This window comes from Miniopterus natalensis, chromosome 8, assembly GCF_054644295.1.
Source record: "Miniopterus natalensis isolate mMinNat1 chromosome 8, mMinNat1.hap1, whole genome shotgun sequence".
In the NCBI taxonomy this organism is placed as follows: Eukaryota; Metazoa; Chordata; class Mammalia; order Chiroptera; family Miniopteridae; genus Miniopterus; species Miniopterus natalensis.
In genome coordinates, this window is record NC_142088.1 from 17,087,915 (window position 1) to 17,113,706 (window position 25,792).

Below are 25,792 nucleotides of genomic sequence, written 5' to 3' on the forward strand. Positions count from 1 at the left end.
CACATTTTACAGGAAGATAAGCTGTGTGGTAAAATGGGAGGTCAGAGGAAAGAGATAACTGTGAGTGGCTGTAGTTGAGAAATACTATGGCAGCAGAGGGATGAGAAGAGAATCATAAAGAAAAGTTAGTTTTATAGGGATGAAGGAGTTGACAGATGTACTGTAAGCAAGGGCAACTGATTCTGCAATAATCTGAGGCAACAATAGGTATCACAGGTGTAGGAAACATACTGAGATTTGCAGTTGGAAAAAGGAGGGAATTGTGAATGGAGAAGGTGGGGCTATACTGATTGTCATTCTTTCGTTAGAGCTTTAGCACTTAGTAGACACATGTTGTGTATCAGGCTCTGTGCTACCTATTTTAATGACAGAGAGGTAAAGCGCCGAATCTCTACATCAAGGAAGTCAGAGTATAGTAGTAGGTGGCAAACAAACAGCTACAGATGCGTCTGCTCTGTGAGACGTGCTATGAGAGAAATGTGTACAAGAGGAGGCTCTCGCTCAGAGGACGTGTGTCCAGCTTCTGCTCAGGGAGTCTGGAAAAGCTTCTGAGCTTCTGAGCTCCTGAGGGTCTTTGAAACACCCAAGTCTATGGTGTTTAGCTTTAGTTTTGAAAAAAAAATTTTTGAGACAAGCAGAGGAAGGGATTTGTTGTTGTTGCTATTAGACTTAGAAATGTACATTTCCACTTTCTTTGCCAAGACTATGTTCCTAAACTGATTGCTCATTTGTTTATGCACAAGTGTGCATTCAGCCTCAAAGTGGAAGTGCTTGATAAATAAGCTACTTTTCTAAATTAGAAATTTGGATGATGTTCTTTTTAAATAAATATCTTTAATTGTGAGTCTTGCGGAAGATCTCAGATCATGTTAATGTTTTCCTGAATGGGGAACAGCTACACATTCTCTCTGGGATCTGCAATTATATTAAAAACATAAGCATGAAGGTTTTAAGTGGAGAAATATAGGACATATAACATTGAGCCAATTCTTACCCATAGATTTTTCTAGCTACTTGCTAGAACATTTTCCCATCACTGTGGGATAGCAGTAAAAGAAAAGACAAGCAAAGAATAAATAGATCTTCAATAAGACATTTCTTTATTAATGCAAAAACTATCTGAGGCAAAACCCGTAATATATTATTATATTGACCACCACACTAACCAAAACGACTAAACCTAATCCTGAGCAACAGTGGTCCACACACACTTAAGAAACGTGCCTTGAAAAGAACCATCAGGCCTATAATTTTGACTATAGACAAGCTTAAATGCAAGTTCTTCAAGTCCAAAGATGAGCAGAAGTAATATATTTATCTTTAATCTTTGGGTCATGTTTTGTTGTTGTTGTTTTTCTTGGTTTTGGGGGTATGTGTTTTTTTGCCTTGAATGATTTGTTTTTGTTTTTCTTATATGAAATACCAGTCAATTCTTCAAAGGTTCCTATATTGCTTTAACTGAAAGTCATAAACAATGATATTAAACAAAGAAACAAGAAGCCACTCCAATTCCTCATTTCTGTTAGGGATGCAATACATTTGCACTTGTTCTGATCACATTCAGCTATACAGTCTTTTCTTTTGCTGAAATACGCATAATTCCTCTCACTCTTTTCCACTAAAGAAAGTTCAATAGAGTATATAAAGCTATTTCCAGCAAATATACAAAGTGTTTTTCCACCCACCAAATAAAACTGGTCTCTTACCAACAAAAAAGTTAAAGAAAAGAAAAAGAAAGTCTAATTGATAGAACTGGCCTTATTTATAAAAACGTAAAGTGAATTAATTTTGTGCTCACCTCTGGTTGCAAAAAATATCTGTCTGTCACTAGGACTAACTCAGTTGTTACTGTTCCCCATAGCATAGCCACCCCAGAGAGTTTTCATTATTTAGAGGGGATGCCTGAGAAGAGCAACAACACCACGAAATAATGAATCATGAATGATAGAATTTCGGAATGGAGGTGAAAACTCTTTCTCCACTGGCGCCCCTTCAGATCATTCCAGGTGAGAGTCCTGAAACAGATGCATCGAGCTAGACTTGCAGAGTGCATGTTTTGAGCTCACAAGCTAAAACTCAATATTTTCTTGGTGAGCCAAAAACTGCTTTAACTTTTGCCCAGTATCCAAATAATTAGACCAATAGCATGATATGATATTTTTAAACATCTTGAAAATTAGTATGCATCCATTAGAATGACATATGAGTGCGTTCGTGTGAATCTTCCTCAACTTGAATGCAGATATTGGGTAGGTAATGTTCACATGAAGATCAAAGGGACATATCTTCTATTGTATTTCATTTACGGTCTCTGGGGTTATTCATTTCTACACTTTAGACATGTTCATGGCATAGCGTAAAGCGCTTTGTAATCCCCCTCATTGAGAAAAGCGATTTTTACTCTGACCTGCCCCGGCAATTACAAGGACAGAGCCAAGGTAGATCCCTTCCCACCTTCCTTGCCACTCTAAGTCTGCAGGACACGCCTGACTCCAAGGCAGAGTAGGTTGCCTCTCTCTGTGTCCCTCATTTGCTCTCTGCTGCTTCTGCATAACACAGGCTGGCTGGTATGCCATTACACACAGAAGAAAATTGACTTCATTCCCTACTTGTTCTGACACAAAATTTTATTTTGAGCCCTATTATAATAAAATAAAAGAAGAGACAGTTTGAAGACACAATTCATTAGCTTTGGGCCAGTGGTTCAGATAAGGTTAAACCTCTTCAGAGTCAAATACAAGATGAATAATCTTAAGTGAACATAAAAGCTCATTTAACAATGTGGAGATTTAGATACATGTTCTTCATCTGTATCTGTCCATACTGGGCTGCCTTCTATTTTGTCTGCTAAAAAGAACTTTCATCAGAGTGAGATTTGTTTAAATCAAGCTAGGTAAAAGCTTATTTTATGGACAGGGCTATAATATTTCAATTTTTTCTAAGCAAAATGAAAACCTTAATTTGGAACAATCTCAAAGAAGGATAATTACTGAAAGAAATATAAACAGTAAATTTGTTATTTAAAATCGCTCTTTGAAACCTCAGTAGGGAATGCTCCATTTATATTATATTGTAAATCCAAGGAGCATTGTACCAAGTGAGAAATGTGATCAGCTGAATGGAGTAGATTGCACTAAAAAGCACAGCTTTAAAATATGTACAATATATAAATTATCCTCCTGTTGTTTAATATGAATTTGTGTGTCCTAAATATGTTTATCTTTACTTCTTTGAACATTAAGCCATTATTCAGAACTATGTCCTCTATATATCCAAATTTTCTTTCTCCTGCCAGATTTCCTTGCTTTCAGAGTTCAAGGGCAAACTCTTCAGAGGCTACACTTTTCTCATGATATAATAGAGTCTAAACAATAAAACAAAGAAACACCAAATACTGAGATGCTGGCCTTTTCATAATCTTCCATTTCTCTCTACATAGCAGCACAAAATGACAGTCTGAAATTTTAGGGAGGGGAAAAACATCCTAAAAACAGACAATCAGACTTTTACACACTCTGCCATAATCTTTGAACGGCTAGACAGCTCGGCTGAGCTTCTACGGAGGAAATCTCTCGTGTGTTCTCTGGTTTTATAAACAATACAAGCCTGTCTCCTCTCTCTCTTAGACTTCCAATGTAGATTTTGTTGTTGTTGTTTAAAATTCTACCCCGTCATCTCTGAAGCTTCCTCCACTCACACTTAGTCTTCAATAATAAATGATAAAAGGAAATGGAATAAATTCCGCTTAATGAGGAAACTTTCACCTGGCACAGAGGAGCTGGGGAAATCTATTAGCGGACTGGAGGAACGCCTGCAGCCTGGCAATTACCAGGGGAGCCGGCGTACTTCACACAGTCCTCTCTTCCACTTGACTGCCTTTCATCTGATCCACCAACTCACAAGTAATACTGAACAAATATCCCTCCAGATTGCATGAGCTCTAATGTGAAAATGAGTGCTCCGCTTGGCCTACAATTATGGGATGGGCTTGCAATTTTATTATTATCTTCTGTTTAAAAATCCCCCAAAAGGCAGAAGCTGAGCGAAATGCTGGGCCTGATGCTCAGTAATGACACCTGCTTTATTAAGAAAAGAGAACTGAGTGAGATGTGTGTTCTCTGCCCTGAGACCCCTCACCAGCTCTCCCCTGAGTTTTGCACGGCTTCACTGATTATTTTTTGGTTTTTCACGGGTTCAAGACCACACCGCAATCACAATAATGCAATCAGTGGAGAGGTTATTTGTCTTTCATTTTCTCTTTAAAGGAGACAGCTTGTTACCTCTTAAGAGAAATGCAAAAAACATTTTTTCAAAAGCAGCAGTACCATTGAGAACAGCAAAGGATAAAACCTCAGCAATTGGGTAAATACTCGCCTTTTTTCTTAATTTTTGAGAGCACCATGCCTCGACTCTATAAAGCAATGAGGCCTTTGGAGGAATTAAAGGGAAGCTCAGTATTTATCTCATGTGCAGGACAAACAATGCCTGCATCCAATGCTCACATGGAAGTGTGCCATCAGGAAAAGTGTCTGTTAGGGTCTGGGTCCACTTAGCACCATCGCAATAATGCTCTAATAGCACAGGTATTGATTTCTCAAGGGACAGCACGCTTAAAGCTATATTTCACTTTAAAGGCTAGTAATGACAAAATCAAAACAAAGAAGAAAACCTTATGAGAAACTGATACTGTAGATATTTTTAAGTAGGCAATTTTTAATTTCTAAGCCACATGTTCATTTTTTCCAATCCTTTGTGATCCCAATAATTCAGAAATACTATGATGTTACTTTCAATATGGTAAGGCCACTATATACTATTGATTATAATATCATAATTATATATATGAATAATTTTTAAACTTTTTTTTTTTTTTTTTTTTTAGTTCTTGAATGAGAGATTGTATGCCTTTTCTAGAAAGGGGGGAAATGAGAATCTGCTTCTAAGAGAATGTGGCAAAATTCTAGACTTAAATTCCTGGTAACATGTCACATTAGATCTATGTTCATTTGAGGATTACAACCTACATGAGAATCAAAACTCTATCACTGAGGGTTTTGTAGAAGACATATAAATGCACATTAATAACTATGATAGCAAAAATGCTCACGTACTTCACACTAATAACTATATATATGTATATAGTCAAGAAACAAGCTGAGTAGCTCACTCTGCAAGCTGCCTAGAGCAAAGGATGGCAATTACACGGGTCCATCGGCTACACAGTACGTGGTGGGGCTGATGGGCAAACGCCACTGGGCAGGTCTAGAGCCAGGCTCCGATTATGCTCAGATAGAGAGTTTGTTTAGCGCAATGCCGAGTGGGGCGCACGCACTGTAAGTGCAAAGGCCAGGGGGTGAGGAGCTGGGAGGAGCCTCCCAGGCGCGGGGGCGCGGGGAGGGCCAGCGGCAGGAGCCGAGCAGCACCCCGCCAGCCGCCCAGGCCCCGGGCCCCCTCCCCACCCTCTGCAGCGGGGTCCCCACACCTTGAGGGGTGCGGGCCGCCCACGCAGGGCTCCCTGCCCACCGCCAGGACCGGGGACGGTGTGCGCCGGGCGTTTGCTCTGCTGCGGGAGGCTCGGCACCGCCGCTGCCCCGGAGGCCTGGCCCGGCGCCCGGCTCCAGGGCCCGCACGCAGGCTCTGCGCCCATAGAGGCAGCTCCGGCACCAAGGAGCGAGCGACAAAGTTCTGCGCATCCGCCAGGGATGGCCCAGCTTCTGTAACAGCTCGGGGAGCCTGTTTTGCCTACATTTCATTTCTACTGTACACTTCAGAAGTTTTTTACTCACACCTGTATTAACATGGGAGATTAGGCATTTGCATTTTATTTAAAGAAAAAATATACGTATTTGCATGTATGCGTGTGTATATACAGTCTTTTATTATAAACATAGAGAATTTTTTAAAAAGCCCTCATCCTAGCTCTCCATACCCTTGAAAATTATGTCTTTTAAAGGTGACCCGTAGGGGCTTTGTCTCTGCCAGGCCCCCATGTTTTCCTGCAAGAGTCTAGAGAAGGGCACATCTCTTACAATGTCTCTGCTCTAAATGGGGTCAGCAATTCAGGCAGGAAAACACACAGCTCACAACTTGACAGCTAAGGAGGAAGTGATCTCCAGCTGTCTGATTTAAAAGTCATCTCTCTGAAAAGAAGTTTTGGAAAATCAGTGACTAGAACCAAAGGCAGAAGCCCTGGGCTAGATTTCTTGCTCTCCTCTGACTGGTGTGACCTAAAGTATGACACACATCTCGGTGTGACTCAGTTTCACCACCCGCAAAAATAGAATAGTGATCATTTTCTACCTGCATTATAACAGAAATGTACTCTAAAGTCACCAGAGAAAATAGATTTCTGGGTTATAAATACTATAAGTATATAGTTTTTGCCTTAACCTTCTTTGCTGGTTAATTCGGAGCCTTCACTGCAAGTATATATACTTACGAATATTTCTCAGAAACACTTTTCTAAAATTTACAATTTTGGAAACTTGGATAATTTTTTAAAAAAATCAAAATTATACAAATTTTGGTTATTCTCAACAGGCAATAGAGATTTTATGTCCATATAAGCATTATAATGGTGAACTCTATTCTGCATACATACAAATCAGCAAAAGCTCTTAAGAAAAGCTTATAATAATAGTATATTGGAATTTGTCATAATGGAATTTACAATTTAATTAGAGGCTGTCACTAGCATGAATATAATAATTACAGAACAATGAAGTGAAATTGTGTGGCTCCAACTATATACCTTGAGCAAATAGGTAGACAATATCCACCTTAATTCTGTTCATAGATTTCATTTCTTTATAGAAAGGTTCCATTTTTATAAAACATAACAGAAATATAACAAAATAAGAGCAAGTAGGATCTGTCACTTTCTAAGTAGAATTCTTCCATCTCCTTACTTCCTCATTCTCATTGCACATTTGGTCCTTACAGGCAGCTACTCTCCTACCTCCCCATCATCAAACTTAAACTTGTTCAACTCCCTTCCTCTCTGTTCTCTCTAAGCCATGCAATACTGTTGAAAGTGTCTTCCTATTTTATTTGTTTTGTTTTAAATTCTCTCTTCCCTTGGCTCCCATGACATTGGAATATGCTGAAGGGAAAACACTGTCCTTGAATTCCAAAAGTCCTGAAAGCTCAATTCCTGGCTCAAACCTCTGAAATCTTGGAAAGCTTACTTAAACACTCTGAGCCACCAGTTCATCTATAAAATATGGGACAGCGATGCATACCTTCTAGGAATTCTTAAATTGAGACATATATGAGATAACATATGCAAAGGTTTTAGAGCTTTTGTTTTTAACCTCCTATAAACTTTCATGGTTTTATGTTTTTGCCTCTAGTTGCCGCATTAAAAGCATCCTGCCTTATATATAACTATGTATATATTTAATCTTCAAAAATAAATTACAAACTCCTTGAAGGCAAGTTAATGACTACAACTTACTCATCACTAAATAGCACTGGACCTAGTACGATGTCCAGCACATAGTAGGTACTGAATAAATATTAATGACTAAATAGATAAGTAAATAACATTTATCTAAATTAATATAAATAACATTATTATACAGATCCTTTATTAGCTCCTAAGAAAGAGAAATGCCATCAAGTAAATACATAACCCATCAAGCTGAGATCAGAGATACTGACATGGGGATAATCTATTAATTCTTGACTATTAATAGATACATACATGCAAGTTATGAGTGTATGTCATTTTAAACTGACAAAATTTTTGGAATGATCAAACATATAAGAATCAATACTAAGAAAACATACAAGATTCATTTTATAAGTGATCTGAATATCACTCTGAAAACATTTTAAGTAAAACAGTCATCTTGCCCATGCCAGAATCAAGTACTCTCTCACACTTTCAAAATGCATAATTATTTGTCAAAACTATGAAAACACTATTTAAATAATGAATTCGATGAGGGTTCTCAGAACATTTGATGTAAAACTTTATATCTAATTCAATAAATTATTAGTTAAAAATTAATGGAGGTCTATCAAATCTATGATATTACCTACAATATCCTATCTTATCACATGGAACATAAAAACAAATTTAAAATAAAGTGTATTTTTTGCATTAGTTCACAAAGGCATGAAAATTACCACAGCAATACTCCTCTTTAATAGAGAGAAAATAACTTTTTTATGTGAGCCCCAATTTTTAGTATTCTTAATGAGGTTCATTAGATAAGCAGTTTAGGGTATGAAGAGTAAAACCCTGGAATGGTAGGTAATACATAGTAACAGATAAAATTGTTTTTCTTTAGAGTTAACTACTTCACATATATTATACATTCATCTAGCTGCATGGCTGCTCAGTAAAATAAGAAAGGAATGTTTTTACTAGGGTGAAACTAAGACTTAAAATATAGTGTGAGTTGATAGTGAGGTTAAAGGACATAACCCATTTTCTGCAAATCAAGTCAATGGGTTTCACTAAAGTGTCCAAACATTTCCATTCCCATTCTACATTCAAAGTAATAAGTATCCACAAATTTTGTATATATTTGAATGTCCACAATGATATGTCATAGCAAAGTATCATAAAAATTATAATTTGTAATTATTATATGTTATATATAGGACATACATATATTTCTTTCCCTAAATTTATTCTATACTTAATACACTTTAAAGCTAAAGTTGCTTATTGTTAATTTTTTCCTACCAAAAAATATAAATTACCATTAGAAAGAAGTACCATCTCTTTTCTGTCTTCTATCTAAGTTTTAACATCTTTTAAGTGACATTTTTTCCTCTGAAACTTCAATCAAATGTAAGTACAAAACGTTCTTGTCTGGCTTTGTCATGCTTTGTGAGCAAGTTAAATAAAAAGTCAATAGAAACTAACATGTGTAGGAGAGGACATTGAAAGGGAGTGTTCCAGCTAAGGTGACACCTGCATTATTACATCTGCCAGAAGTGTGTGGCTGCAGGGAAATGGCCAACTTTACTGAGCTCAATTTAGCACTTGAATGCCCAAGTAGAACTCACCAGGTTTGCCCTAGACTGTTTTCCTGAGCCATCCACATTCCTGATTTTTCAGCACTTAACCAATGAACGTAGTTTATCACATTGAACATAGTGATGGTCGTATGAAAATGAGGTCCTTCAAAAGTACACTTTCTCTTTTTTACTACATTGAATTTAGCAGTAAGTAGCAGTGAAGGGGGTACTGATACTAATATTATCAGAATTAAAATAGTAAAAGAACACATGAAACCAATAGAATAGTGGGGGGAAAGCAATTTTTGGATAGTTTGCACAATCATCCATAGTAAATTAAGTTAATACTAAAAATTAATAGAGAAATAGATCCAAATCTCAGTCTATTATATTTATATGGGATGAACTGTATCACAATGACCGTATCCCCTAATTTCGAACATCTAAAATGGGTGAAAACAGATTTAAAAAAAAATAGCTATCCATAATGTTGCTAACATAAATAGCAGCATTGTACAAAAATTACAAAGAGCAAAATGGACCATTCCAGGAAAATTGCCCGAACTGAAGGAAATGCAAAGGAAGAAGCAATCATCGTCAATGACAAAAACCTTCCCTGTGGCCATTTAATGTGACACAGCACAGCAGAGGCTGGCTGTCTTCTCTAAGCTAATCACTTAAAGTTCTGGAGAACTCAGAACTTAATTCAACTTCGTTTTATCTGGTTAAAGAAGAAAATTAAACAATTTAAGCAGGTATAATAAAATCCTTGAGCTGCGGATGGCAGTCAAAAATAGCTAAATAACCCTCCAAAATAAAAATAAAGACATTTTTCTAAAAACAAAAAGAGCCACAGGCAGAAGATAAGCAGATGCTCAAAGATGGCAACTGGCACTTTCACATTTTTTTCTTGCCTGGTCATGGGGTGGGTGGGTGTGTGTGTGCGTGTGTATTTAAGTATCATGATTGCCTTCAATCTAAAATTGCTAATCAAACTTGATATAAATAAAAATGTTTGGAGTATAATGTCCTGAAACAGTTCCTTCACAAACAAGCCTTCTTATAGTTGACTTCCTTACTTACTTATAACAAAAGGGGTTCAGCTGAGAGATCCTTGTTCCTGTGCTTCTCTATGAATTACTAATATAGTTGAAACCTTAACCTATGTGAGGGTTCTATGGTGATAGGGCTATCATTCCTTTATTTACTGTTTCTATACTGAAAGTGTCTATTATATGTAGTCTTATTTCCTCTGGATGTTATACATAATTTGCCTTTCCCACACCTAAACATATATGTGTGTGTGTGCATGTCAAATATCCTAGGCTCTGTACTCCTGCTCATGTTTGATCTCAATTTTGCCCTTGATTAGCAAGTGACATTAAAGAAGTTGCTAAATATGTCAGTGCCTCAGTTTACTATTTATAAAATCAGGTCAATTACTACCTTCGTAGGTGGTTGTAAGCATAAAATAAAACAGTGTGCTTAGAACAGTGCCTAATATGTAATCAATAAATTTGCTGATTGTTATTTTACACTTGGAAGGCACTCAGAATTGTTTGATTGAATCAAAATTTAAGGCTCTGTGTTAACAGAGTTCTAAAGACATTATTTTGTAACGTTAGGGAATCAGCTATATCAAGAAAACCTCATTGATGAAGACATTTGACATATTTATTTATCTGATTTATGGTACTTGCAATTCTGCCTTCCATGCCAGATTGATTTATGTAACCAAAGTTGAATCTGCGAATGTACTAATGGAGGAAAGAACTATGGTGAGTTTCTGTAGATTTTTGTTTGTTTGTTTGTTTTAATAGGTGAAAATAAGCATGCTTTCCTTCTAGTGAGTCCTGGTGAAAATCCTATATGAGAGGAGCATTTATGTGTGAAAGAGTCGGTGTTGGTAGGGTCAGTATGGTGAAGGCAGGCATGTCTGCTAGCTCAGTAGTGAAGGCCAACGGATAAGGCTTCTGCAAATGCAGCTCCATTAAAAATTCAGACAGACTTAACTTTTCCTAAACTCCTTGCAAAGTGATCTGGTAACGTGAAGTTAATAGATCAGACATCCAAATCCCTATGCATATACGTAACAGGCCTTGGAATCCTACATGATACAATTCACATCACACCGAGTAAAGAGAAACTTTTCAAAACCTAAAGAAACCCACTGTAAAATATATTATCACTCTAGGTCGATTAATGCTGCTACACCAGCTTATAAATTTGGGGAACAGCCTGGAACAGTCACCTTTCCTAGCATGCCCTTGGGCAGCCATAAACAATTTAAGAGGAAAAAGAAAAAGTCAGTGAACTCTTGTGGGAAGAGAAAGTTTTTTGCTGAAGCTGTCTGAATAATGTTCATCACCTAGGTCAGTAGGAATGGATACTGCTCTGGAAGTCTCCTTCCTGAGGGTCGCTGCTGCTATGCTCAGGTACTGGAGACAGCAAATTGAGTTCTGATGGGAGCAGACACTCAGAGTCAGGATGCTGAGTGGATTATTCTAACACCCATCTAATTTGTCTCATTACCCTGAAGAAGGCTGGGATTTCATTCAACATCCTCAGCATGATATATGTTTGTCTCCACCCTTCGAGGCAAGGGATTTCTTACTGTAATTTCCACTTTCTCAAATACATGGGAAACTCACCTGTTATTTCCTTAATGCTGACCCTGCTACAATTAGTTTTATTTTTCCCATTCCAGTCAGTGGACATATATACTAAATATGTGGGCATGTTCAATTTGAGAGTCAAGTTCTAGACTTCATTTCAGATGACTATATAAAAACATAAGTATACACTGGCTGGTAATTTGAGTGACAGTTTCATCCTGTGTTAGTGAATATGTTTATTAAATATTAGAATTTTAGCATAATTCACAGCTATAGAGTGGGAATTTTTGTTTATTAGCATAACGGAATATTATTGATCTTTTGATAATGATAGGATTTGTATCACTAATTATCATTGCTTCCTTTAAAAAGAAAGGTATTAAAATAAGTGACAATGCATAATAAAGAAAATTAAGAAATGATATATTGCAAAATATATATGTAAAAGCAAATTGTGATTCTGAAAATGAGTGTTTAAATGCATATGTCTAAAAATCACAAAATGGTCTTCACTAGAATGAGTAGCATTTTTGTTTTCAGAGGGAAAGAGGGAAAACCTCCTTGGGCACTCATTATGTGCCAGGTTTTCTTTATATTTATATCATCTGAGCTCCACAAACTATAAAGTAGACATTAGCAGGAAGACTGTGAGGCTGGAGAAGTGAGGGAGGTACCATGCCCGTGATTCCGCAGTGGGTAAGACTACATCCAGCCTACCTGACCGGCTCCACACCTGTGCTCCTTCCAGTGCACCAAGAAAGAACCAGGTGAAGCTTAACACACATCTAGTATCTATACTTTATCTCCTCTTTAAGTTTCTCCCTTTCTCCCAGTTGAGATCCCCAATGCCTATTTTCCCAGGAACCTATAAGAAAAGTGCAAAGAGACCTGAGAGATTGGCACCAGTGATATGTTGAAGCAAGTGACTTTGGGGGATCTCTCAAATCCTACCAAATAAATAGCTACTTCCCAGGCCTCTACCTAAAGTCAACCTTCCAACACTGAAGAAGTTGAGCTCTTGAAACAAAGTGAACCACAAAATGCAAATGAAAAAGAACAAGTGATCTTCTTAACTTTTCTCCAAACTGGCAATACGTAATTCAGCCAGATAGCGTCAACTCTTATCAGAGAGCTACCATCACTGTTGGAGCTATATATGCCTTAATGACTAAGCTTCCTGGATATTTAGAGACTGAGAAAAAGCAGACGTCATAATTCATAAAAGCAGAAGATGCTGATGGTGAAGATCATCAAAATAGGGCAAGAAAACTCAAGTCCTACACACCATTGGCTGCAATGTGCTTTCAACTCCAGACCCCTACGTGCCACAGAATGACTGAGGCAGGTAGCTTTAGTGACCATCTATTTTTATTTCATCTATCTAACACCTCTAAATAACAACCATTATCAAATAGCTATGTGTGCATCTATGACACACCAAAAAGAAATGAATTAAACAGCAAAGTAACGATCAAATAATAATGAATGCAGAGTTTAAGTTTACTAACACCATAGATCATCTGTTGAGATAACTGTAAGTATATTTTTTAGAATCTTTTAAAATTATTAAAAGCTTTATGTAAAAGTGTTTAATGTAGATAAGTACGAACAATAGAAAACATCCCTATTGACAAATATACCTATGCAAGAAAATGAAGCCTGAAAATGTCAAACTATCAGCAAATAGATGCAACAGGGTGCAGAAGTCAGGAAAATATTATATGTGACCTGTATTATATGTGACTCGCTCTAACCATCCGAGGACCTTAATCGCTGTCAACATGTACTTATCTCTGCTTAGCTAGAATCTCAACCTGCCTTCTGGTTATAACAAAAACTATTCAATTACAACATCAAATTTGTCTAAAAATCAGAATGTTTATCAAGTGGAAATTTAAATCACAAAAACATCTGCTATTTTCCCCCCAAGTCTCTCCCACCACTACCATTGGCATAATGTAAGTTTCTAGCACCCTCTTGTGGTTCCATTGCAGCAGTTTCATAGGCATTTGAAATCAGTTGTCTGAAACTGAAAACACTGGAACTGACTATATTTCGACATGGAAGTTTTGCTGGCATCATAAACCCAGAAAGGAAACCTCAAGTCAGCAAAAATGGAAAACGAATGTGCAGGTTCTATTCTTAACTTCTTTGCTATCTATTGTTCATTTTATGTGATCACTAGGAAGAGTGACTTAGAAGCAAAATAGGAGTTGCCAGTTCTCAAAACCAAGCAGTGGTTGTGGGCAATTGTTGAATAGGTGAAAAAGAACCTCATTTTGCTCAAAAAGAAAAGCAAGTATTTTTTAGTGCCCAGTTTGTATGCATCTTGTTTAAGTAAACACAGCAACTCCAATACATGTTGCAGTTGCTAAATAGTTGGGAAATCAAGGCGTTGAGATCTTCCACTGTCCTCATGCACATTTTTAGTGATTCATTTTCCTACATTTTCTCAATCATTGAAAGCAATTTACATAGGCAAAATTTTTTTTCCTCTCTAAACACAAGCTTGCTGGTGGGCTTCTTTCCAATGCAATGTGTTTCAGAGCTCTCTTAAAGGGGAGAAGATGAAGAGAATTACACTGTGTTCCTTAAATTGATAATAAATACTCCGCTTATCAAAAATACATTTTTAAGACCTATCTATGATTTCATAAACTCAAACAAATGGTCTTTCTTCATAAAATAAAAAATATTTTAAAGCAGTGATATTATTGAAATATTCCAAAATTTTAAAAATAATTGGCCATAAAGGAGGTAAAAAATCTAAATTAGTAAGAGGTAAAGAGCCTGTTAATAGAAACTGGAATGTGGCTTATTTGTAGGCTGAAATGGAAGTCCCACTGTTAAAAATATCAGTAAAATGCAAGAGGAACACCTTTGCTCCTCAATATATAGCAATGTGTAGGTTGATGTTAAAAGACAAATATGGTCTTTAGAATTCAGAAAATATATAGAAAACAGGAATATTATTCTATTAATTATTCAAATTTAAACCTAGGTAATGTTTAGTAGTTAAATAGCACATGATATCATAAATGTACATTGATTTTCATAAATTCAAGAGACCTAATAAAAACATCATTATGCTTGACAGCAAGGATGGGGTAGAAGATAGTTCAAATATTAAAAGGTACCTTCTAATAGGTAAACATCTGAAAACTGCCATTTCTCCTGGCTATGGCTGCTGTTTTTCAACCTTGGCACTATTTACCTTGTTGAAGCATAATTTTGGCCAAATGCTTAAGGGGAGGAAGAAGACTATTCAAAAATTGCACAGCAGCAGCAGATACCTGGAACGAACCAGAGCCATGCTGCCTTACCTGTTAAGCCCTTTTAGTGTCTTTTCCATGTTTAAAATGTCACGCATCTTATACAAAAACCACTTGTCAATGGATGTAAGCTTCATAACCTCATCAAGGGGCATGTTGTCTTCCAAAGCCTGCCAAAAGGAGAAGAGATATATTTTTTGGCAAACATTTTATAAATATCTTATTTGGTTGAAAACATAGAGCAGCCATCCCCTCTCCTTGTTACTCAGAGAGCCTGAGGCTATAGACTGAGACATCAAACATGAAACCGATATCATATCATTGATGTTGCTCCCAATACGCCTACAGATACTGCCAACTATTTCCACAATGACATACAAAGGAGGTGCTCTGAATTAATCAGAGTGGTGTGTGCTCAGAAGGAAACCCCTAACAGGCTCTGCCTCCTGCTCTTAATATGACTATATTACCAATTATATACTAAATTTGGAATTAAAGGGAATCTCTTGAAACTACAGTTAAGCCAAATTAGTAAGAAAACCTAGAATTGTTATAATGATCATTTGACTTGTATTTTGGATAATTACCCTGTAGCAAATAGCATACATTTAACACCTCATTCCACATGCACGCAAACTAGTCAGTGAGAATGTATGGGTCAAATCCAGCCTGATGTTATTTCTCTAGAATATACCCTCACAGAGGACTTCAAACAAAAAATTATTTTGAATCAGTTACTTTTACTTTTGCACTAAGACAGGCATTTTACAAAATCTTAATATATTTCAAAGCAGTGTAGTAATAACTTCAGTTCTGATAGGCAGCTCAGCCTTTCTCTGAAGAGAAATTAAGTCATTTCCCAAAAGAAAAATTACAATTATGGGTCATTGGGCTAAGCAGAAAAGGCAACTGAATAAAAAGATAAACTCTCAAAATCAAAACTTTCACATTCAAAAGATGTCTACTCTTATTTTTAACTAATTATATATATATATTTATACCCAATAAAAAATAACCAGATAATATTCCAGAACAAAGTATTTTAGAATGGCACACTATATTTTTAAATCTCATTGAGAGATATATGTAACCAGCAACTCTGTTATGTTTTAACCCCGGGAGCTTAATTTTCTTAAAACTTTTACTTATTTCTAGTACCAGAGAGACCATAATTCTAAGTGTTGAGACATCGCAGAGTTCATAATTCCTTTGACTGGAATAAGATGGCATCTAATGGGAACACTCAAAGGCATGTTCATTTCATAAGTGTAATTCTCCTGTAATTACAGCCGGATTCCCAAGGACTTGCTATTTGGTCTTATTTTCCAAGTGATTAAAGCATAATTAGCTGTTGGCCATCAGCACCATGAGGCAGATAGAGCCTGAAACTGGCACACTTTTGACAGACCAGAGGAAGTTTGCACACAATGGCCCAGCGGCAGCCACCCTGCGAGGGACGCAGGACCTAGAATCCTGCAGTCATGTCGCTGTGAGGAAGGACAAATACAGTCACACCTGCAGTTTTGCACAGGGCGCAGGATCCCGTCCGTCCTGGGCCTTCATCTTCAAGCTCAACTATAAATAAGTTCACACTGACCCCAAACAAACTCGAGGTGACTCTAGCGCTCCCCGAGTCAAAAATAATGCCCTGTGTTCTCCCCAAATCAAAATAGGTGACGATCCAGTCATCCTGAAATAAGAGTGCTGCAAAAATCAGACCTTGGAGCAAGTTGCCCTTTTCTAAGAATCGTGAAAGCGGGGAAGATTTACACGCTCCCTTCACTCTTTGCCCCTTCGGCCCTCCCCGATTCCTACGCTCTCTGTCAAAATTGCCCAGCCTGGCTGCTGGGAAACGAGCAGCAGTGAGGCCTCTAACCAACAGAAACAGCTCCTTCTCCGGCACTCTGGCGCACAGTAATTTATACCTCAGGCCCCGCACGTTTTGCTCGAACATAGGGTACCCTGTGCCAGAAAGAAGCTCCGCACATTTCCCCCTGAATTCTCATCTCTTATAGGTCTGTTAGAAAAAAATGTGAGGTTTGCCTGAGTTTTACAGCCTCACTGGGAACTTGGAAACACTTCTCTTTTGCATCTGCCTCAAAATGGCAGAAGCTTGATAACTAGACTTAAGAAAAAGTATCCATTTACTGCCCTTTGTCTGGAAAAATTATATGTATATAGAAATACAGATGCACATGTGAATGTGGTAGACTGCTTTTTAAACAAAAGACTAAAGTAAAAACAATAAAGAAGATGAAACGGTTTCCTAGAGTTAACCTCTCATCATTACTATCACCTCCACCACCACAGAAAAATGTGCAATTACCTTGAAATTCAACATTGAGAAATGTTCATCAAAAAGGTACTAGTATCTCCCAGAATTTCAATGGGAGTTAAATATTCAGCATTTAGAACACCACAAAGGTGAGAAGAGTATACATTACATGCAATGAAGGAAACACTCCCTTCTCTCCTTCCCTCTCTGCGGGTCTCTCAACAGAGGGACAGAAAAACTGCAGTGAGTTCAGAATCACTAACAGTGTTTTGCTGTTGCAACGATGACAAATTGCAAAAACGCATTCCCTTTTTAAAGGCAAAATTTGTATTTTCATCGCCTCATCCCTTATGCACACACGCACACACAGGATGGCCGGCAGGGCTTTGTAGCTCCGGTGGGGTTGACACTGTTGGAGGATTACTGCCTAAGCTTCCTTAAATGTCAGAAAGCCATGGAGGGATTTCTGACCAGGCGGAGCCCAGCTGCCCAAGTCACCTTTGATAAAATCAGATAAGCTCAAACTTCAAAACTCTAAGCGTAGTAAACACGAAAGGAGATTAATATGGCATTTCATTTGCATACAAGAGAACTAGGGAGTGGAAGCGAGAAGTGTGGGGCTTTTTTGTCCTGAAAGTAAGACCAATGAAATAATCACACAGAGAAAAGCCTGTAATCATGGAAGTTCTTTGAGTTTGTTGTTGTTTAAACACAGAAAAAGAAGCAAATAAATAAAGAGTATTCTAGAGTCCTGAGTAGCCCATAATAAGGGATACTATTTTATACACCTTATTTTCTAAAATATAATTTTATACATTTTCAAGGAACAAACAATGAGAGTGATAGGAAATGACAAATCAGTATTACCAAATCTACTTAAGAGTATTGATACTATATACACTAAAAGGGAGGAACATTTTATTTATGTGATCATCTCTTAAAACTGCAATCTGTCTTTAAACCTAGGCTTAAAGTCAAATAAAACGGGTAATATTTTATTTATTATAGAATTATGTGATGAAATCCGTAGAAGTCTGTGATTTATGATTTGAATTTGTCTTCCTGGTATCTTTTTTGGAGGAGATGGGCGTTGGTTGCTACAGGATTTAGATTACACCTAGAAGTCTCTAATTTAATACTATTAGAAAGAATTAAAAATTTTACCAAAATCCCTGAATTCAACATTGCTTTGTGATTTAGTTTTACTTTAATGTTCAGTCTGTCTATTTTCTGAAAAAATAGTGGCTCTGGGCCCTTTGTCATATATTACCTTGGCGATGGCATAGATGCGGGTACTGGACGGGTCAGACAGCTCTCTTTTGAGATCCAGGTTGGACGGCCAGTCTTTGTTCATTGGGAGACGGGAAGTGAAACCATCTATAGACGGGTGGCACATCCGTAAGGCCTTCTGGAAACTCTCCTCAAAGGTGCGACCAATAGCCATGACCTGTGATACACATTCAAGAGCTCATTATTTAAAGAAAGTTTATTTGTTTCTAATTTGTAACAGAACTAGAAAAGCAATATTTTTGATAAAAGACTTAGGAATAAAACACATATCAGAACACTACTTAAATTTTGGTTCTATTTTTCTTCTTCTCTCCTTTTCTCCATGGTTTTGATATAAAGTCTTCAACACTAGGTCAGTCTTTTACCACTGAGAGAATTTGGCTGAGACTGATGAGGAAATCACCTGTACCTGCTCCGGACCACAGGATTAAAATAAGGAATCTGTGTCCAGAACATACAGGCCCTTCCTTAGTAAGATCTTGCTTTTGTGCAGATGTCTTTTAGATAGAAAGCAAATGGAGAGAAAGCAGGCATGCATTAACACATAAACAGAACTATTTCTAAACAGGTATCAGTCAGTATCCAAGACAGGTTGGGTTTCTTTATAGCTAAGAATTAATACTAACAGAACCTGGAAAGTTATAACAAATACTGACAGATTCAGATTTTGAGAGTAGGTGGAGATTACATTTTCCACGACAAATTCAATGTGTCTTCCCGCAATCTTTACAGCTGATTGTGCACAAATCAATTAGAAAAACAATGTGGTGATTTAGTTTGAGCAAGTTACAAGTCAGAACTAAACTTAAATTGACTTTGAAGCCTACCCAGTTATTTTCAGTGGATAAACACTGTCTTTGAAACCTTCCGTGGAGTAATAGATTGCTATGCATTTTTGGTCGCCAATTTAAAATAATAACAGTCATAATGCTGCCATCAGTAAACTTCCATGATTCCTCAAACAGACCTGAATTCCAATGAATATCAGTTTTGTAAATCTTCATGTCAATTGTGTGACAAGATACATATTCAAAGATCACTAAAGCAAAACGGATAACCTTTTCACACTGCTCCAAATTTAATTAGAAATAAGGGAAGAGTCTCAAGAGCCAGAATAAATAGAATCCTAGTCCAATTCAGATATGCAATTTGCAAGGCATAGTGGTATTTGATGAGTTAGACAATATGTTCATAGATTTGCTCACCTAAGCATGGGAGAGATTGCCAGATATAAGATGCTTTATGGTACTGCCAAATTAAGAAAATATGTTTGAAGTATTTAATAAAATTTGTAAGTATTACATATTTAAGTGTTGGCCCTCTGAAGTAATTAGTTCTATAAGCGACTCACTGTAATTTTTAATGTTATTTAAGTACACTGTACATGATGGAACATGGAACAAATGCAATAAAAGAGAAGCAAACTTACCTACATATTAATACAGGAGTATATAACTGTGTTTGCTCAAAAGCTGTGCTCTTTAATACTTTAAATCATTGAAATTCATATTCATTAAGTGAAAATTTCACCATTTTCAGTGGAATAACTATCTTGGCTTTCCCTTATCATAATCTACTCTATTCTAACAGCACCTGTACGTAAAGACTGTGTTTTAATGTCTACACAGTTGAATTCATATGATATTTGGTCCAGTTTATATAGTCTGAACTTACCAACTGCAGATAATGTGTCACAATTATCACCTTACCCACTGCTTTTTCCTCCTAGTGCCTGCACGTAGTAAGGCCTCGGGAAGTGTTTGCTAACTTGAGCTCAACCAGATGTTAAAATTCACTGACAACAAAAATCCCTCAGATAATAAGCCCTAACTGAAAACATTACAAAGTCATTTCATATTCTTTGCCCTACAAACTTTCTAAACATTATGAAAAGGGACACTTCGCACAAAATGGAAACTAAATAACAGGTAGTGGTTGTTTTTTGGCAAAAAAAAAACTACCAATAAAACTTTTCATGGCATTTGAGGTCAATTCAATTGTGTAGCTTGAAGCCTCATAGAAAAAAATAAGATTTAAAACAACTAAGAAGGAAGAAAAAGTACTACTTGTCTTTTACAACTACTAAGACATTTTTGTTTAAAAGGTCAAGTTGTTCCTTATCTGTTATTACTTTAAAGCCTTCCATTAGTATCCTGGAAACTGAGGAAACCAAAACAGTAATAGTTCTGCCTTCCACATGTGAACATGATGGATCAGTAAAAAGTCATTTTTTTCTATTCCCCTGCATGGGTGATGGATTTAAGCTGCATTTCCTGTGATTAGTGGCGTGCATTTCTAAAATGATTAGTCCGAGTTTAGACTATAATCTGTGTCATGGGAAAAATTAAGACCAGTATGGAACAGTAGGTCACAAATAGTTTTTTGGTCTGTAATCTAACTGTCTTAAATTCCTAGACATACACTAAGAGCTCCTCCACTGACCATAAAGAGGTAGAGATGAGATAAAGTGAAACACAGACAGATATAGATAGATTTTGTGCTGTGAATCTACTGCTGGTATTCAAAAATTCTACCCATAAACAATGACAATAATACTGATGCAGTACATTTATTGGAAATGCGCTGAGAATCTACCTTAAAAGTTATTACTAAACATTTACATGTATTAATTCTAAACCTTATAAGAACCCCACAAAGAATTATCATCTCCCATTTTTCAGATGGAGAACCTGAGGCTCAGTGTTTTGCATGAGTGTCTCTAGCTAGTAAGTGGTAAGACCAAGAGTAAAACCCAAGTTCATCTGGTTCCAAGGCTCATGTTCTCTCTACTATGCCAAGCCTCCTGGATGCAAACAGAAATAAACCCCTTGGTGGGAGTTGCAAGAGAGTGAATCTCAGAGGTAGAGATCTGAATTCCTTTGTTTCCTGCACAAGGAGAACTGCTTCTCTGAAGATGGAATAATCAAAAGCTAAATTTAATTTAAAATTTAAAATAGAACATTATGTAAAATTGAAAGATGCTAAAAGCTTAGAACATTTCAGTACAATAAAAGGGGCTTAATATTCCACTGTGCTTGTCTCAGTTTAGAATTTTAGAGCTGGAAGAGCCATGAGAGATCTTCCACTCTGGCTTCTTTCTTTCACAGATGTGGAAAGTGAAGACCACAGAGATGATAGCCACAATTTACATGGACTAAAGATGAATTCTTAACCACAGTTCTGTGGTCTTTTTGGTACACCATGTTACCTTTTACGTAATATTATTTTCTTGATTTGGTTATAAAATATATAATTTAGTTATATAAATATAAATATGTGTTTTCACACATGTGTATTTATGATATACCTACATACATGGTCTCTCCTTTTGAATGCTCTTAGAATACTAGAATCCTTAGATGCCCTTAGAATTCATTAAATGGGCATGTAACAAGTGCCTTATTTAACAGTCTAACAGAGAGAGAGTGAAATACTAGGGAAGAACTGAAATTCTTATATATCCTTCCATTAATAACCCAGTACCCAGGCAACCTTAGAACTTTCAGTGATGTTAAAAATTAGACAAAGTAACTGAGAAACAAAGATGAAACAAAGAAATAAACCAAGGACTCACCTCTCCTACACTCTTCATAGAGCTACCAATTCGGCTAGATGTTCCATGGAAACGATCAAGATCCCAGCGAGGAATCTTAGTCACCATGTAATCCAGGCTAGGTTCAAAGCAGGCTGATGTCTTCCCTGATACAACATTCTTGATTTCTGGAAGTGGGATTCCTAGGGCAATCTTTGCAGCAATAAATGCCAATGGGTAGCTATAAAGGAAGAGACAATTTTATTTTTTTTCTTTTGGCAATAAGTATTAAAAACAGCCCAAAACATAAATTGGTCTTCTTAGAAATTTTGATATTATGCCACATCAGTGTATAAAACACATGTGATTCTCCATTCAGGATGAATATTTAATAGCCACTGATAAAATGTGAGTCATGATACAGAGGCACAGATCCCAAAAGAATTCATTCTCTGACACATAGTGCTATACAGCTCCCAACCTTCACCTCTTCAATCCAAAATCAGTAGCTTCCTTGATAAATAAAGTGCTCACTTGTATAAAACTCCAAAATATATACATATCTGCACCTGAGAAGACAGTGGAGTTACCTGATACTATGGGGTATGTAATAGTCTGAAAATGTAGGCATTGCAAGTTTGAGTCCTTGCTCTATCTCCAAATTATCTTTGAACTTTGGGTTTCCTACAACGCTATCACTCTGGAAACTAGACTATCTTCCTCTGGAATGTCAGTTTTGGTAACTGTATTTCAGAAAATAATTCACAGAACTATAGAATTACTTATGATTTGTTCAGTACAATTCTACCGTCTAACAGGCAAAGAGATTTATAGAGACAATAAGTGATGTGTCCAAAGTCTCACAATCAGTAGAATAATCAGAAAGAGACCTTGGGTCTCCTGACTTTTATCTAGGGCAACATGCCTTCCACCAGTCCATACAATACTGTGTAGCTACATAAAATATTCTTTAGAGGTAAATATTTTGTTCACTTAAATGCAACTTAAATGCCAGATGCTAAATAGAACAAAAGGTATTAATTAATTTTCCTTCCAATTATGTCTGCCAGCAGTTGTTAAATGTATAGCAAATTTATTTGGTGGCAACATTTACCTATAGAAAACCCTTAAATTGTTTGGTCTTATGGAGTTTTGCTAAAATAAAATAATGTCTATTGCATGCTTGAGTCAAGTGAACTATATTATTTGCGTACCATTTGCTACACCTGAAAAAGTGAGTTGAGAACTAAAATTAAGGATTAATTTGCACTTTTTAACAACATCTGCAAAGTGTAATTAAGAAGCAGATTTTTCTCAACCTGCTTTGCCCACCCAGATTTTTATTAGTTTATGATTAGCCAGCAAACAAAGCCAGCTAGCAATACCATTTGCCTCAATCTGGCAGCAAGCTCATTAATAACCATGTCCTTAGGGTCCTAAATGATTTGGAGCCAGCAAACAGAAATGGGGAGTATAGTTTGTAAATGTAGCAGAGTCTTCACTAGCTGTCAGCTTTCCAGTTCCCTCTATGAAGAATCCGCAACCCCATCGCTGAGCATGCTGGTCTTACCCAGTGGCCTTCGAGGCCAGGGCAGAGCTCCGGGACAGCCTGGCATTCACTTCAATGATGCAGTATTCCATTGAGGTGGGATGAAGGGCAAACTGAATGTTGCATTCGCCCACGATGCCCAAGTGGCGAACCACGTTGACGGAAGTGCGTCTCAACATCTGAAACTCCGCGTTGGAGAGCGTCTGGGCGGGGGCCACAACAACGGAATCACCTGCACATCCAAGCAGCACTCGTTAATTTATGTGTGTGCTACACGCCATAGGAGTTATCTTATGGTAACACATACAAGGCACATCGGGTATTATTTCCTTGGATTCTTATTCTACCTGTATTATTCTGACATTTACAGAAACCCTTCTCACCTTTCCCAGGCTCATGTAGCTGTGAAGGCTTCAGTCATCCACTTACTGGATTGACCTTAACTTCTTCAATTCCCCTTTTCTTCATCTCGAATGATCTCTCTCTCAAGTTCTTTTTCCCTTCAAATATCATCTCCTCTTCCCTCGGACTGGCCCGTCCACTGTTCTACAGCTCACCCCTTCCTACTGTCTTACTCCCCTTCCATTGTATCTTTCATCTCTTGGTCCTTAGTCACCACCCCATGTGCAGGCAAACACGTCAGATGTCTGCAAGCTCAAGAAGCACCCCCCAACATTGTTAGATAATCCCAAGAACAACGTCTCAATCTTTACATGACTAAACTTGAAGCCTTGCCAGTTCTGCTTACCCTTCATTGCCATGTAACTCCATTCAGTATGGCTCACGTAACCAATTTGGCACTGAAACTGTCCTCTTGAACACCCAAAGCCATATTTACACCTCATCTGTGACCTCTGACAGCCATCAATACAGCCAGAGCCAAAGCTCTTTTATGAAATGTTTTCTTACGTTGGCTTACTTGGCACTGTACCCCCTGCTTTGCTTCCCATCATTGGCCCCCCCTTTTATTCAAAACTAACTCTTCCTCTTTTTCCTGCCTGTAAAACCTAGATGTTTCCCAAGGCCATGTCCTTGATCCGATTCTCTTCCTTCCTTTGCCTCTGCCTTTGAATACTCAGTAAATGCTTCCGGGTCCAATTATTGCCCTCGTACCTGTGATTTCCAACACCTTTGTATCAGCTTCTTCATTTCTACCCCATTCTTGAATTCTAATTCCATATTCTTAACCCTCTTCTTGTGAGTTTCACCCACACCTCAAGTCTAGCATTTCTAAATCATAAGACATCTTCTGTGCCCTCTAAGTCTAACTAGTTTCCTTTCCTGAGAGACCTGTTTCTATTACTTGTGGCTATTTTCTCATTCACTAGGCGACAAACAGCCCAGCCTGCTTTAAGTCTTCTTAACCTCATTCCTTACTTCTCAACACCAAGCCATGGGTTTCACCTTCACTATATTGCTTATATTTGACACCTTCCCCAGGTGAAATCAGGATAATAATTCCTCCCTTACTTCAAAGGATTTTTTGTGACAATCAAATTAAATGTGAGAGTATTTTCAATACTGCAAAGTACTACAGTTTATACTAGACTCTCAGCTAAGAATGCTAATTTAAAGAAAAGAACCTAATAAAGACTGCTATGGGCTATCATAGCCATGAGCTGAAGGCATTACAATAATTCCTGAAGATTCTTTGCCTACCTGTATGAACGCCCATGGCATCAACATTCTCCATGTTACACACAGTGACACAGTTGTCATCAGCATCTCGGACCACTTCATATTCTATTTCTTTCCAACCTGTCACTGACCTCTCCACCAGGATCTGGTTGGTCATAGCAAAGGCCTAAAAATCAGCAACAAAAGATATCAAAGAGTAAGAAAAGGCACTTGTTTAAACACGAATACTTGGCAAAATGAGCTGGCCTAAATTCTGGCCAGCACGGATGTCTCAAGTCTAGTCTCCAACCTCCCCTACCCTCTAGAAGGCACAATGTGTCAGAAAATCAGCGAGGTACTAGGAATAGCATCCTGCAGTGAATATGCTTGATTTACATTATTGAGGCTTGCCATTCAAAGTGCTGATATGACATTAAATCAAACTAATTTAGGAAAAAGAGAAAATAATTGAGCAATCAGGCAGAGGGAAATGAAATTATTTCGGCAGCTAGCTTCTGTGAAACCAGAAAATGTGATAAGTGTGAATAAATATAGAAACATAAATCTAAAGACTCTGGCTTTCTCCAAAATAGCTGAGGGCGCTTCATACAGTAACATACACAATAAAAGTCAGTTGATGCTGATGAGGAGAAGAAAGGAGATGAT

At 37.3% G+C, this 25,792-nt stretch overlaps 1 protein-coding gene across 1 annotated transcript in view; it reads right to left on the minus strand.

The window, feature by feature from the left end:
* The window catches only part of CPS1 (carbamoyl-phosphate synthase 1), a 145,589-nt gene that overhangs the window by 40,588 nt on the left and 79,209 nt on the right, over positions 1–25,792 (minus strand). Inside the window, exons 18-22 of the mRNA XM_016196893.2 lie at positions 25,169–25,313; positions 23,531–23,741; positions 22,003–22,201; positions 18,409–18,585; positions 14,915–15,033 (exon numbers count right to left, since the gene is read on the minus strand). Coding sequence (XP_016052379.2) covers positions 14,915–15,033; positions 18,409–18,585; positions 22,003–22,201; positions 23,531–23,741; positions 25,169–25,313 — 851 coding nt within the window. The remainder of the gene's footprint in view (positions 1–14,914; positions 15,034–18,408; positions 18,586–22,002; positions 22,202–23,530; positions 23,742–25,168; positions 25,314–25,792) is intronic.